This window comes from Ambystoma mexicanum, chromosome 4q, assembly GCF_040938575.1.
Source record: "Ambystoma mexicanum isolate Mex_15411 chromosome 4q, UKY_AmexF1_1, whole genome shotgun sequence".
Taxonomy (NCBI): domain Eukaryota; kingdom Metazoa; phylum Chordata; class Amphibia; order Caudata; family Ambystomatidae; genus Ambystoma; species Ambystoma mexicanum.
In genome coordinates this window covers 873,108,564-873,123,122 of record NC_090928.1, presented here as the reverse complement: position 1 = coordinate 873,123,122, position 14,559 = coordinate 873,108,564, and the positions used below count along the sequence as shown (strand labels likewise).

Sequence of the window (14,559 nt, the reverse complement as noted above, 5' to 3'; positions counted from 1 at the left end):
TGATGCCCAATGTGTTTCTGAATTCTGCACTGTCTTTTGACAACGTCCCCTCGTTTAACTGAAGGCATGTGACCACTCCAGCGTAGGATACTTTTCAATAAGGATACTTTCAATAATAAGAATTGAAGTTATTGGAGACTTTCGAAAATATTCTCCTTCCTTTACTTGGAGATACGCAACCACCCTAGTACTGCCTTCTTGAATAGTCTTAAAATATGCTTTTAGATTCAAGCAACATATTCAGCCTTGATGGGGAGAATTCCCATAAATGTGCCAATTCCTCCCACCTTAGAGCCCTCCAGCTCTTTTGCTAAACTTTGGGACTTTGAACTTTTTTATTCTAATTGTTTTCTGTGTTTGTTTCTTTGTGGTTATGGAGTCTAACCAACTCCATAGGCATCATCTTTTTATTTGTGTCACACAGCACCCTCAGTGCAGTGGCACAGGGAAGCCTTTCAGGTTTTCCCAAGGTTTAAATACGTTCTCTGGGATTAACTACTGTTTCCCAGAGAAAGTAAAGTGAAATTGACTTTACTAGTCTTTTTTAATTCCTAGACCCAGCACACCCTATCTTACAATAGAGTGCTGGAGGGGTTACTTAGTATCCCCTGTTAGGCAGAATTACATGCAGTACCCTCTGGGACCACCACACACAATTAGGACTACAGGTGTTAGCCAAACCAACCTTTTGGTAGCGAGCTGAGCAGCCAGGCTTATCTCAAGAGTGAATGTCAGCAGTATACGTAATTACACAGAGGACTTTCAATCACAGTGGTTCAAGTAGACAATTATACTCAAAGTTTCTTGGTAAAACACGTATTAATGTATTACACAATCATTTAGAAAACATTTCACTTGAAATAGGCAACTTAATATTATATACAAATACACTTCAATACAAAACTCTAATATTATGAGACAGTTTGAGCTCCCCTGAAATAGGAGCAAAATGGCAGTTCAGTTACTTAAAAGTGAGCAAAAGGTACAAGGTAAGTAGATTAGATCCCATATACTTGTTAGACAGTGCAAATAGTTTCAGCTCACCAGAAGAGTTCAGTTTAAGTCAATAAGCCAGGCCAAAGTGAATGGGCTAGTGTTCTGGATAGGAAAGAGCAGTTCTGGTATCAAACGGTAAAGTCTTTGAAAAAGTTCTCAGAAGCAGTTTAGGTGAAAAAGAATGATATGTCGGGTCACATGCTGATTACGCCTGCAAGTTGGGAAAGTTTCACGAACTTTCACCGCGAGAGTGGCGTTCTCTCAATCGGGTTGGCACAGTACCTTAGCATAAAGCACAAAATGCAGCTGAAGACGTTGGTCCCTGGCAGGTCCTGCAGATCTCACTGTTCCTGAGCCTCAGTCGTGGGGACAAGAGGGAGGACGTTGGGGGACTCCTACACTGCACAGGATTGTCGAAAAAGCAAACAAGATGGAGTCACTTCAGTTCCAGTAGCTGTAGATTCAAGCACAAAAGCTGATGTCCCTCTCCCTGGTTAATCCTAACCAGCCTTGAGAATGGTATCCAGGTGACTCACGTGTTGATTGGTCGCACCAACTCAAAGGAAGAAGTCGTCCTTGAAGGGGCTTCTCTGTCGAGATGAACTTGGCAATTCGGACCTGTAGCAGAGCTTCACCGTGCAAATCAACGGTCCAGGAGTTTCAGCAGCCGTCCTCTTCCAGCTCTTCTTCGGTACTTTTGTTCCAGTGGTCGACTCTGCTTTCCAGTCCAAGAGACTCGCCTTTTGAACAGTTCTCTTCCTTTAATTCCAGCCTAGCTGTCACTCACCCAGCAGGGTGGCCATCCTCGCCGGACAGTCAGCCAGCCAGTCACGCCAGAGTGCATTTGGGTCTCCTAGGAGACTAAGCACAGGGAGTTTCGGACACCTCCCTCACTCCCTGCCCACCCCAGACACTCAGATGCCAGAGGCGGTCTTCAGTCCTGAAGCCCGCCAAAGGCACACAAACAAAGGGACCAAACCTGATTTGACGCGCAGAGACAAACACTAGCAGGACCTTTCAAAAAAAAAAAACGGCGAAAAAAGAAGAATGGGACCTGTTTAAACAAAGGGGCTTAAGGAGCCATCTTGAAAAACATGGCTCCCGTGATTTTTAGCTACCGGTGTTCACGGTTGGGGAAAAATCATGGTAGTTCGTTGCAAAACCATTGCCACCAACCTTTTCAATAGGACTGGTACATGAGTATTTAGACAAAGGGAATACTATGTAACCCCTCCTGCACTCCATTGTAAGATGGTGTGTGCTGAGTCTAGGAATTGGGAAAGATTAATAAAGTCAAATTCACTTTACATTCTCTGGGAAACAGTAGTTTATCCCAGAGAAGGTATTTAAAACTTTGAGAAGTCTAAAAGACATCCCTGTGTCACTGCACTGAGGGTGCTGGCTAACACACATGAAAATATGATGCCTATGGAGTTATCTAAAACGCCATAATTAAAGAAAACAAATGTAAAACACACATCAAAATACATGAAAGAGTGGGAAAAAAGGCTCACACTCTTTCCAGGTAAAAAAAATCAAGTCCTCAAAATCCAGCAAAGTTGCTGGGGGTCTCTAAGGGGAAGGGAATTAGCACATTTATGAGAATTCTACCTAACATCCCCTATGTCTAGATACTCATGTAGCAGTCAAATGCTACCCCCTTTCCTCTCAGAATGGCTGGCGGCAGTGATTTTTCAACAACCTACCATGATTTTTCCAGACCGCAAACACCGGTAGCGTTAAGTTGCGGGAGCCATGTTTTTTAAGATGGCGTCTGAGCCCCCTTTATTTAAACAGGTCCCAGTCTTCTTTTTTCGCCATTTCTTTTTGGAAAGTTCCTTCTAGAGTTTGTGACTGCGTGCCAAACCACGTTTGGTTCCTTTGTTCCAATCGCCTTTGGCGGGCTTCAGGACTAAAGACCGTCTCTGGCGGCCGAGTGTCTGGGGTGGGCAGGAAGTGACAGAGGTGCCCGAAACTCCCCGTGCTTAGTCTCCTAGGAGACCCAAATGCACCCTGGGGTAATTGGCTGACTGACTGCCCGGCAAGGACAGCCACCCTGCTGGGCGAGGACAGCTAGGCTGGAGTGAATGGGAGGAAACTGGATAAAAGGCAAGTCTCTTGGCTTGGAAGGCAGAGTCGACCACATGAGCGAAAAAACCAAAGACGAGCTTGAAGAGGACGGCTGCTGCAACTCCTGGACCGTTGGTTTGCCCGGTGAAGCCCTGCTGCAGGTCCGAATCGCCAAGTTCATCTAGACAGAGAAACCCCAACAAGGATGACCTCTCCCTTTGAGTTGGTGGGACCAATCAACTCGAACCGTAAGTCACCTCAATACTCACCTCAGAGCTAGTTGACTTTCTTCAGAGTGCTGCAGCAAACCGTAGAGCCAGAGAGGGAGACACCAGTTTGTGTGCCTGACTTAAAACTACCGGAATTGAAGATTTGCCAGTTGCCAGCTTTTTTTTTTTTTACCAGTCCCAGTGCAGTGCAGGAGTCCCAATGTCCTCCCTCTTGTCCCCACGACTGAGACCCAGGAACAGCGAGATCTGCAGGAACTACCAGGAACAGAAGTCATCAGTTACATCTTTTTCTTCATGTTCTGAATAACCAATGTCTTTTTGCTCCTACTTCAAAGTAGTCTGAATGCCTCTGAAACTTAAAGTGTATAGTACTGAAGTATATTTGTGTATGATATTTAATTGCCTCCTTCTAGTGATTGTTTTATAACTTACTGTTGAATAAACTAATAAGTGTTTAACCAAGAAACCTTGAGTGTAAGAGTTTATTTGAACACCTGCGATTGTAAACCTCTTTCTAACCTCATTGTATCTCACATTCCCTCTTGAAATAAGCCTGGCTGCTCAGCTCTGCTACCAAAAATTGTGTAGTACAGACTTATACCAAAGGTTGGTTTTGCTTAGACCTGTAGTCTTAAGTTGTGTGTAGTGGTCCCCAAGGGTACTGCATACAAACTCTGCCTAACAAGCCCCCCTACAAGATCTTGGCTTGCAGGACTCTTCAATTAGTTTAACAGAGGCTTGTTGCCATTTGAACCATTCACGAGTGAGTTTCACAGGGTTTATAGTGTCTTCAATGCTTTGTTAGTTACTGTTGCAGCTATCGTTCACGCTCGCGAGCAAAGCGGTTCTGTGTCCCTGTCCCAGCTGACACTCACTGGCCTATGCTTCTGCTTCTGCGGCAGCACTCGGCTCTGCACGATGCTTCTCGGTCCTCTGTTCACAAGGGCTTCCGCTCTGCCCCTCAGCCACTCCGTGGTGCACGTTACCCCTGGAGGCAACAAGCAGTTCTGTTCAACCCTTTTGGGAACACCTCTGCCAGCATGGCTTCCCGCTATACCATCGTTAGGCAAGGGACTCTGAGCTTCACTGCCAGTCTCAAAACACAGCCTCACACGGCCCTCCGTCTCAACGCGCTCTCTCTTCCATGGATCTGGGCAGCATGTCTCCTTCACCTGCATTGGAAAACACTCTTGCTTCCGTTTCAAACCCAACTCTGCCTCATGCTGGTTTCGTCCCTTTGTGTACACCTATAGCTCCTTAACAGGCTCCAGGTGTGGCCTGCTCATTTGTATTTCCTGACCCTGGTAGTGCTGACTATCATTAAAGGGACATGCCTGACCCTGGTAGTGCTCTGTAGGTCTCTTCCTTGTCCCAGTACTAGAGTGATGAAAGTGTGCGGTGTTCATTACTCTCTATCTCCTCTTCCTCGTCTCAGTACTGTAGTAGGTTGAATGGGGCAAATTGATGGGAGGTGGCGTATAAGAGCCCATTAAGATGGGGGAAGGGTAGGGTTGGGTTGGTCACTAATAGAAAAAGAGGGATACCATGTATTAGCCAAGGGCACCCCACTCGCCGACCCCAAGTACCCTCCACCCAGGTAATCCTCCCTCACTTCTCTGCCCCCAGGGCCGGGATCCAACAGTGATGTCTTTTCACTGGATACCGGCTAAGAGGATCCCAAGGGAATAGGAGTGAGGATACCCTCAGGTTTCTCACTGTCCCCAGAATGAGACTGGGCCTGTCACCACATATATCAAAACAACTAGGAGCGAATTTCAAATGCAGCCGCTTAAGCTATGGATCTCCTTGACGAAGAATTTGTGGCATATCGAACATTTGATGTTCTTTGGAAACAGTGTTATTACTTCTATTTCTTTGTGAGTTGATCTTTCGTCCTTGGATAGCACATGCAGCTAGGATTAGTGCATTAAGACACAGGTAGAAGATATTTACATTTAAAGCATAATATGGCAAAAACGGCGCTGGGGCAGGGCTATATCATCTTGTACTGCTCCATCATCCCAAGGTAATGTTCCAAGTGAGGCAAGGGCATTATCAGATGCAACAGGCTATTAGCTAGAGAGTATAGCCCACCACATTAAAAACAGTGTGGTGTGGGTAAAATGGCAGGCGGATCAGTGTGGGGAAAGGTAAAATGCCTTAAGAGCTGAAGAGTGTGGGCCTGTCGTCCTGACATATGCGGAAGACAAGCAGCAGAGGCAGTTTCTCTGCAAGCAAACAGGGAGGAGAGGTAGCATGGAAGTGAGCCAGAGTGGAGGGGGACACAAGACTGGATGAAGGAAAGAAAAGCGCACAATGAAAGATGGGGGATTGAGGTGGAGTTGTGGGTCCCCGATATCGGGGGGGATGGAGGTGACAAGCAAGAAAATGGCAGCCGCCTTGAAGTTGAGCATGGTATGTGGGGAGTGCGGGCATACACCAACAAATGCAGCCCACATACTCGAACATAATTTCTCTGATAATGTTTTAACAATGGTAATGGTCGAAGTATAAAATGGACAGAAAGGTATAATTTGAAGTACCATTTGCTTACTCTGTGATGCCAGATGCCCAGGAGCACCTGCTCACAAATCTTTATTTTTACACATGTAGACGGAGAGATAATGGACAGACACATTTGGAAAGATTTAATGCCTGAACACAGTTCTAAAATTTTATTCTAGAAGCATAGGATAGAAGGGTAAATCACTTACTAGTAGGAGAAATAAGTGCAAGTTTGCACCCATGTTTATAGCCTGGATCCACTCCCATTAATGTTCGCCCTCTGACAGGGGCAGCAAGAAGCAATTGACGAAGGTTTCTTCCAAACATCATAATGGATTCCTTCTCTGCATCAGATGTTAATTTTGACCTAATAAAGAAACAAAATGGACCTCGTTTATTTTCGATAGTTTTAAAAAAATGGTTTTCAATCAAAAAAGAAAAACAAAAAGACTCCTAATTTTGCAGGACAAGGCCTAACCTAATCGGAAGTACACATTATTTATGAAACTATATTACAAAAAGTATGTGTAATGCCTGACAGAGCTGGGGATACAGTAGACAACTTGAAGCCAAGAAATGGTCTAACAAAGTGTACGTAAATAAATAGATCAGCAGGGAATTAGCTTGAACTGGTGCCACAGCTTGTAAATTCACAAGATAAGTGTAGACAAACATTTTTTTAGAACTATGTTCCTCCTCAGGTAAGAGGGTTTATAAGTACCTAGTCTTGTGACGGTTTCTGAGAAGACAATCTAAAGATGTAACCAGTTTCCCACCAAAGTCTTTTATCAAAGTCTCAAGGTAGAAAAGCTGAACAGTTAGGCTTAAACTCAGGAGCTAGGCTTGGTGTAACTGCAGTTAACAAGAGCACAACCTGTTAGGAAACGGCGGTCCACACAGGCAAGTACAAAAATATACAATTTTTTCTACCACTTTCGAATACAACAAACTTTACTAAGGAATTGTACACTGTAAATATCTAGAGTGGTGAAAAAGAGCTTAAGAACAGTTTTACAAACCTGAGGTAGGGCAGAAATATTGCAAGCAACAAGATTTTTGTTTTTACCATAGCCGTTTGATTGTTCCGTCATTTGCAAACAAGCGTTCTTGTCAAACAAGCTCTTGAAGTCACTGTAGCAAAGTCCCAGAAAGTCCTCCAGCTATGGATGGGGTAGCACTGTTTTTTTGGGTGTCCATATTATAATGGGTGTCTATAGTATAATGGATTCCCAGAGTTGCCATGTATATACATGATCATCCCTGATCTGTCTCTAATTTCCATCCATTTTCTGACCATGTATCATGTAAATTTCAGCTATGATATCTGTCCATTTAACAGGGTTATATGTGGACAGGCAACCATTAGGAATCCATGACATCCTGGATAAACAAAGTTGTCCATTTATAAGCATGGTCAACACTCTTCCATCTGTCTCAGTGGTTGATTCCATGGTCTGTACATGAATCAGCGTAATGTGACAAGGTCATTCATTTCACATTGTCACAAAGGGATAGTGACCCCTCTCATCCTCAGGTGGGAGGCTAACCAGGGTAGCCCAGAGAGGAACAGTGGCAGTTGAGAGGGCCCCAGGTTCCTGGTTATATATGTGCATGTTAGGCAAGATTGTATGCAGGCTCGGTCAGTCCTGCTTCCTGAGAGTCCAGAGGATCTTCCTGGAGCTCTTGGCCAACTGAAAAGCAACGCACACGATCTGGTGTTCCTCTCCCTCGCTCTTCGGTTCCAGCAGCAACTGCAATGGAAATACAACCAGCTTCAAGAGGATGTTCAGGTGGCTTACTTTGAAGATGATTGGTCCCACCAGCTCAAGGGGAGAAGTCGTCCTTAGAGGGCTTCTCTAGTCGAAACAAATTCAGAGCTTGAGCACAGCAGCAGGGCTTCACTGTGCAAACCAATGGTCCAGGAGTTGCAGCAGGCGTCTCTTCCAAGTTCTTCTTCGGATTCCTTCGTCCAGTGGTCAACACTGCCTTCCAAGCAAAAAAGCCTCGCCTTTTATGCAGGTTTCTCCCATTCATTACAGCCGAGCTGTCAGTCATCCACCAGGGTGGCTGTCCTTACCGGACAGCCAGCCGGCCAATCATCTAAGAGTGCATTTCTGTCTCCTAGGAGACTAAGCACAGGGAGTTTCGGGCACCTCCTTCGCTTCCTGCCCCCGCCAGACACTCTGGAGCCAGAGGCCTAGTATATCTCAAGAAGGACCTTTCCACAAAGAAATGGCGAAAAAAGAAGACCGGGCCATTTTGACAAAAATGGCACCCTTGGGTGCTTTACTGCAGTTGTGAACGCAGTAAGAGCATGCCGTGGTAGTTAAAAGTAAACCATAGCCACCAACCATTCATCGAGGAAAGCGTAACATAAAAATGTCACATGAGCAACTAGACAAAGGGGATACTAAGTAACCCCTCCAGCACCCTATTGTAAGATAACGTGTGCTTTGTCTAGAAAGTTACAAGCTTAAGTAAAGTCAATTTCACTTCACTGCTCTTGGAAACAGTAGTTTATCCAAGAGAATAAACCTTTGGGAAATCTGAAAGACTTCCCTCTGCCGCTGCACTGAAGGTGCTGTGTGACACAATGTAAAGATGATGCCTATGGAGTTTGTCAGACTACATACTTCACAAAGAAACACAGAAAACACATAGAATTAAAAGTACAAAGTCCCAAAGTTCAGCAAAAGAGCTGGGGGTCTCTGAGGTGGGAGTAATTTATAACTAAACTGAAAATTCTCCCTAACAGTGCAGTACCAACTTGAATCACCCCATGCCTCCTAAGGAAAATGCTGGCCATGTTTTCGCTGTCTTTCCTTGATACTGGAGGCAAGACCACAGCAGTGTCAAGAGAACACAGCAGTGTCAAGAGAACACAGCAGTGTCAAGAGAACACAGCAAGATGATATCCCATCAATGCCCCACACTTATGGTCCACAGTCATCTGTGCCACAGAGAAAAAGAGCCACCGAACGATAACATGGAGCACTCACGCACTTACACAGCTGCCGGAGATACTGCAAATCACTTGCCATCAATTATGTACACAGTGATCGGAGTGTCACATCAAACCCACTTCAACCAGAACGTATAATGAAACAGGAGTTAACAGGAGAGACATCACTTACCTTGGGGGCGAGGGGAGATGTGCTTGCAGAGTAAAGGGGGTGCAGCCTAATCCGCTACTTGTAACTTCCTTTATTTGTTACACATTCCGGGTAGGGATTACTGGGCCAGATTTGCCAGGTACCTTAATCCATGTGGAGGCGAATTGAAGCAAGAATGAAGTACTGGTCGGTGAGAGCAAGTGGTACTGTGTGGTGAGTGTGTGCTACGTCAGTGAGCGAAAGTGTTATAGGGAGTTGCAAGTGAGTGGAACAAGCTTGGGAGAGTGAAAAGAGGGTGACTGATTAAAAGTTGGGGTGGAGTAGTAGTGCTGTGGAGAAGGTTGCAGTGTGGAGGAGGGATTTTTAACATTGAAGGATGGAGGCAAGTAGTAGAAGGAGTGAGACATCGGAGGGACAGAGGAAGAAGACACAGGGTGACGGACAGAACTTGGGTGGAGCTGAACGCAGGACAGTGGAGAGGGGTGTTAGGCAAGGTTTGTATGCAGTACCCTCTGGGACCACTACAAACAACTCTGACTACAGGTTTAGGAAACCCAACCTTTGGTATAAGCATGTACTACACAGTTTTGGTAGCGTGTTCAGCAGCCAGGCTTATCTCAAGAGGGGTCAATGTGAGCTGTAGTGGAGTTACACAGAGATTCACAGTTACAGGTATTCAAATAAACTCTTACACCAAAGGTTTCTTGCATAAACAATTAATGATTTATGTATCAGTCAATTATAATAAGCCTTCTTCAGAAGGGAGCAATATAATAGTAACAAACAAATACACTTCCATACTGTACACTCTTAGTCTCTAAGTCAGTAAAGACCCTTTGGGGATGGCCCACAGACACAACCTACACCCACAGGTAACTTCAATAACTAGGGTGCTGGTGACATTAATATCTTACTGTTGGCATTTAGAATACTTTCAGAAGTTGGTAAAAGGCAAAGATTATTAGAACAAGAGACCACAAATATTCTTAAGCAGGCAAATACTTTTGGATCCTCCAAGAAGAGTCATATAAATCAATAGGCTAAGCCAAACTCAATGGGCAAAGGTCTTGTATAGGATGAAGCACTTCTGGTAAGTAAATGGAAAAGTCTTTGCACACGTTCTTAGGAGTCTTTGATGAAAAGAAGAATCAGATGTAGGGCCACAAGCTGATTAGGCTTGTGAGTTGTAGAAGTTGCAAGCCCTCTACAGTAAGAGGCAAGATCTGTCAGACTTTTTACAGTACCTTAGAAATGAAGAAAAAGATGCAGCTGATGACTTCTGTTCCTGAGCAGCTCTGCAAATCTCGCTGTTCCTGGGCCTCATTCTTGGGAACAAGTGGGAGGATGTCGGGAAACTCCTGCAATGCACTGGGACGGTCAAAACTCGCAACCGGCAAACTTCACTTTCAGAGGCTGTTCAGTTTTTTAGCTCCTCGCGTCTACCGCAAATAGCAACACCGCGGATCCTGGCTGTCGAGATGGACTTTCCTTGCTTCTGGTGTCCCGCACTCTGTTGAGGGGACTCAGGCTTCGTCAGTCCTGCTCTAGGCCAGCTTAAAAGCAATGCACACAATCTGGTGTTCCTCTCCCTGGCTATATGGTTTCCAGCAGCAACTCTGGAAATTCAACCAGTTCCGAGATGGATGTCCAGGGGGCTTACTTTGGAGTTGATTGATCCCACCAACTCAAGGGGAGAGGTCGTCCTTGCAGGGGCTTCTCTGTGGATGCAAACTTCGCATTTCAGCACTGCAGCAGGGCTTCACCGGGCAAACCAACGGTCCAGAATTGTAGCAGGCATCCGCTTCAAGTTCTTCTTTCGGTTCCTTCGTCCGGTGGTCGACTCTGCCTTCCAAGCCAAAAGACTTGCCTTTTATTCAGTTCTCTCCCATTCATTCCAGCCTAGCTGTCAGTCACCCAGCAGGGTGGTTTGTCCTTGCCGGACAGTCAGCCGGCCAATCACCACAGAGTGCATTTGGGTCTCCTAGGAGACTAAGCACAGGGAGTTTCGGGCACCTCCCTCACTTCCTGCCTATCCCAGACCCTCTGGAGCCAGAGGTGGGTTTCACTCATAAACCCCGCCAAAGGCGAAATGAACAAAGAGACCAAACCTGGTTTGGCACGCAGAGCAAATCACAAGAAGGACCTTTCCACAAAGAAATGGCGAAAAAAGAAGACCAGGGGCCATTTTGACAAAGATGGCTCCTGTGTGTACTTTACTGTAGCTGCGAACGCAGCCCGCGGTAAAGGTACACCATTGTAGTTCAAACAAAACCACTGCCAACAGCCATTCAGTGTGAAAAGGGTAACATAAAAAATGTTACATGATAAACTAGACAAAGGGGATACTAGGTAACTCCTCCAGCACTCTATTGTAAGATTGGGTGTGCTGGGTCTAGAAAGTTACAATGGTAAGTAAAGTCAATTTAACTTTACTGCACTTGGAAACAGTAGTTTATCCAAGAGAAGGTTTTGAAACCTTTGGGAAATCTGAAAGACTTCCCTGTGCCACTGTACTGAAGGTGCTGTGTGACACAATGTAAAAGATGATGCTTATGGAGTTTGTCAGACTACACAACCAAAATAAACACAGTGGGGGTCATTCCGAGGTTGGAGTAAAGGGAAAAATGATGCCGGTAAGTGATTACCGGCATCGTATACCACTACGGCCCATTGCGACCAACCAGACCGCTATTTACGGCACCGCAAAGTACAATGCAGTAAATGGCGGTCTCATCTCAGGCGCGCGACACTCTGTGCCGATATTAGCGGCATGGGGTAAACCAGAGCTGATCACAAGGAACGCGCACATGTAAATAACGGCACCTTAAGCCCGTAAAGTACCTTACCGGGACGGAGTACATACAGGCATCTCAGAGAAGGAGTAAAGAACCCTGAGCAGTAGTTCCCAGAGCCACAGGTGCACACAATCAGCACATGTGTAGTCAATGGAGTCTGCCACAGCACAAAAGGATGACACCCACACACCACACCCCCTCCCACACCAAGATGATACCAATAGTGGTAGCAGTACATGAAGCGGGAGGCCCTGCTTGCAAGGGCACAACCACAGGAACAACACCAACAACACCAGGCCCCACCACTGAGGAGACAGGGGGGAGGAGGAGGGTGAGATAGGCCCAGCATGCAGCACCAGTGCAGCCTCCGTCACCACCCCAGCAGCCCCCATTCCCACGCATCAGGTCCGATCCCTCAAGCGAACCCCTGAGCAGATACACACCCTCTACCAGCTTGACTGTGACACCATCACCACCATAGTTGGCCTGAGAAATTACGAGATAAGTGAGCATCATACAAATACACACCGCTATCCCCGCTCAACTGAAGGGGGTGCCTGTGCCCCACATCCGTGCCACAGGCACCTACCAGCACACAGTGGGGCCCATGCATGATATATCACAACCGTCCATTTCACGGACGCAGAACCAAGTGCTGGATCACCTCCTCAAGCACACAAGGGGCTACAAATCCCTACCATGGACTACCCAGGAGATATACGACACAAAAGTTGCCCCCCATACAATGGCAGGCATGCCAAATTACATGGGTGCCCCTGACTGCACCCACGTGGATTAGGCGGACCTGCGTGGCATGCAGGTGGCGTATCGCAACCGCAAGCAATACCACTCCACCAACGTGCAGACGGAATGCAACGCAAGCAAGAACATCACACATGGGTGGGCCCGACATCCAGGACCAACTCATGACTCAATGGGCCAGCTGATCTCCACGCTACCCTGCCGCATGGGGCGACTTGCAGGATGACGTGCCTGGCTGCTTGGTGAGTCGTCTGACTGTGTCATGCCAGTGCATCGGTGCCATGAGGTGGGTGCCTGCATAAGCAAACTGGGTTGAAATGATGACGCCAGTGCACGATGTTCACCCCACCAAACACCGCGCCACAGATCCAGTGTAACGGCACATGAGTACAGATTCCCACATTGATGTAGTAAGGCACACACCTAACACAACATAACCAACATGTGACAAGGCCAAATCCCACAACACATGCACCACTCATTGGCGGCCCCCACACACCGTAAGGGCATATAGGAAGAAACACTGCATATGCAGAATGTGGCTGCCTCCAGCATGTCACCACACCGGAGAGTCATCCCTCGGAGTGGATTGAACCGAGGGCAGCAGGGATACCACACCACATCACCGATTCTGTACACCCATAGGAGTGGTGGAATTCACCATAGTACGGATCAGAGCAGTATGATGAATATGCCACTGACTACAGCCAACACACCCAACTACGGAATCGCACAGTACACAGCACTTCATGGATCTAACCTCAAGACTGCTGCATGCATCAATGAAGCACGTACAACGAGATGTGCGTGCCATTGTTCATAGACCATCTCGAAGACGCTCTTCCCTACAGCATTCCATTGCACAGGACACACATTGGGGCCATGAATGGGCTAAATGCCTCCATGGACATGTGCATATGGGCATCAATGACCTGCTGCCATGTAAGACAAGTTCAGTTCTCCACCATGCCAGTCCAAACACTTACCTTCATTGGCTAGACATGCAGGTGTTGGTGGCTGTCCCTTGACACCATGGTACAGGACCCCTTTCAGAAACCCACAGAACAGGCCCAAGGAGGCCTAAAATACTGCCCATACCCGTGCATGCATGGAGATGAAGCAGCCACTTGGCTTGCATAAAGCACATATGAGTTGCCGAAGCTGGTCTGGTGGGGGACCCATCTACTGCAAGGAGTAGGTGTCCAAGACCCCTATGTCATGTGTAAAACTGAGCAAAATGTGCATCCCTTGGAACGTGGCCCTGTCCCCTGACATGGGACCGCTAACACCAGATGCAGATGGAGTGAAGGAGGAGGAGAAAGGGGCAAGACAGCATCATGGAGCCGGTGCACAGGAGGGACATGTCGTGTGGCAAACATTGATTGGACATCAAAACCGAAACACAAGTCAGCAGAGGGTGGCATGACAGGGGCACACAGGGCACTGGGTGTGTGGATACTTGTAGACCATGTACTGTCAGACATCATAATACACATGCTCAATGATGAATGTCCACACAGGTTAAACTTTGCGACACCACGGTGTATTGTTAATTTAAATGCATAAGTGTAAACATTCCCTCCACCTCTCCTCTCCCCCCAGCCCCATCCCCCCAAATCTGCAACAAACCCTCACCCCCCATCCTCCTCCCCCCAACTCTGCAACAAACCCTCACCCACCACCTCCCTCCTCCCCAACTCTGCAACAGTAGTCTCATGGTGACCACCAAGGCCACATGTGGCAGCTATGCCAACTACTCCATGCTCCCGGGGCCCGGGGGAGGCATGTCCCGGCGGCGCAGAGAACGTTGCAGTGGGCTTGCCGGGGTAGAGCGACTGGATGAGGGGGTATCCTCTTGCTGAGGCGGCTGAGTGGGATGCGCAGCCTCAAGGGCATCTGCAATGCATCCAAGGACTTAGCATAACCGGTTCGTACTGTCTGTGACCACCTGACGCATTGCCCTCAGTTCGTCTAGCCACTTCCCCCTGCCCTGGCGGTTGTCTACCATCACCTCAGTGATGAGGGCTGTGAGCTGTGCTGCACGTAGTGCATCCAGTGACTGGGTTTCATCCCTGCAGGGGATTGGGC

General features: G+C 47.1%; 1 protein-coding gene across 1 annotated transcript in view; it reads right to left on the bottom strand.

Annotated features, from left to right (window-relative positions):
- The window catches only part of SRBD1 (S1 RNA binding domain 1), a 1,352,005-nt gene that overhangs the window by 737,452 nt on the left and 599,994 nt on the right, over nt 1–14,559 (bottom strand). Inside the window, exon 13 of the mRNA XM_069608446.1 lies at nt 6,011–6,168. Coding sequence (XP_069464547.1) covers nt 6,011–6,168 — 158 coding nt within the window. The remainder of the gene's footprint in view (nt 1–6,010; nt 6,169–14,559) is intronic.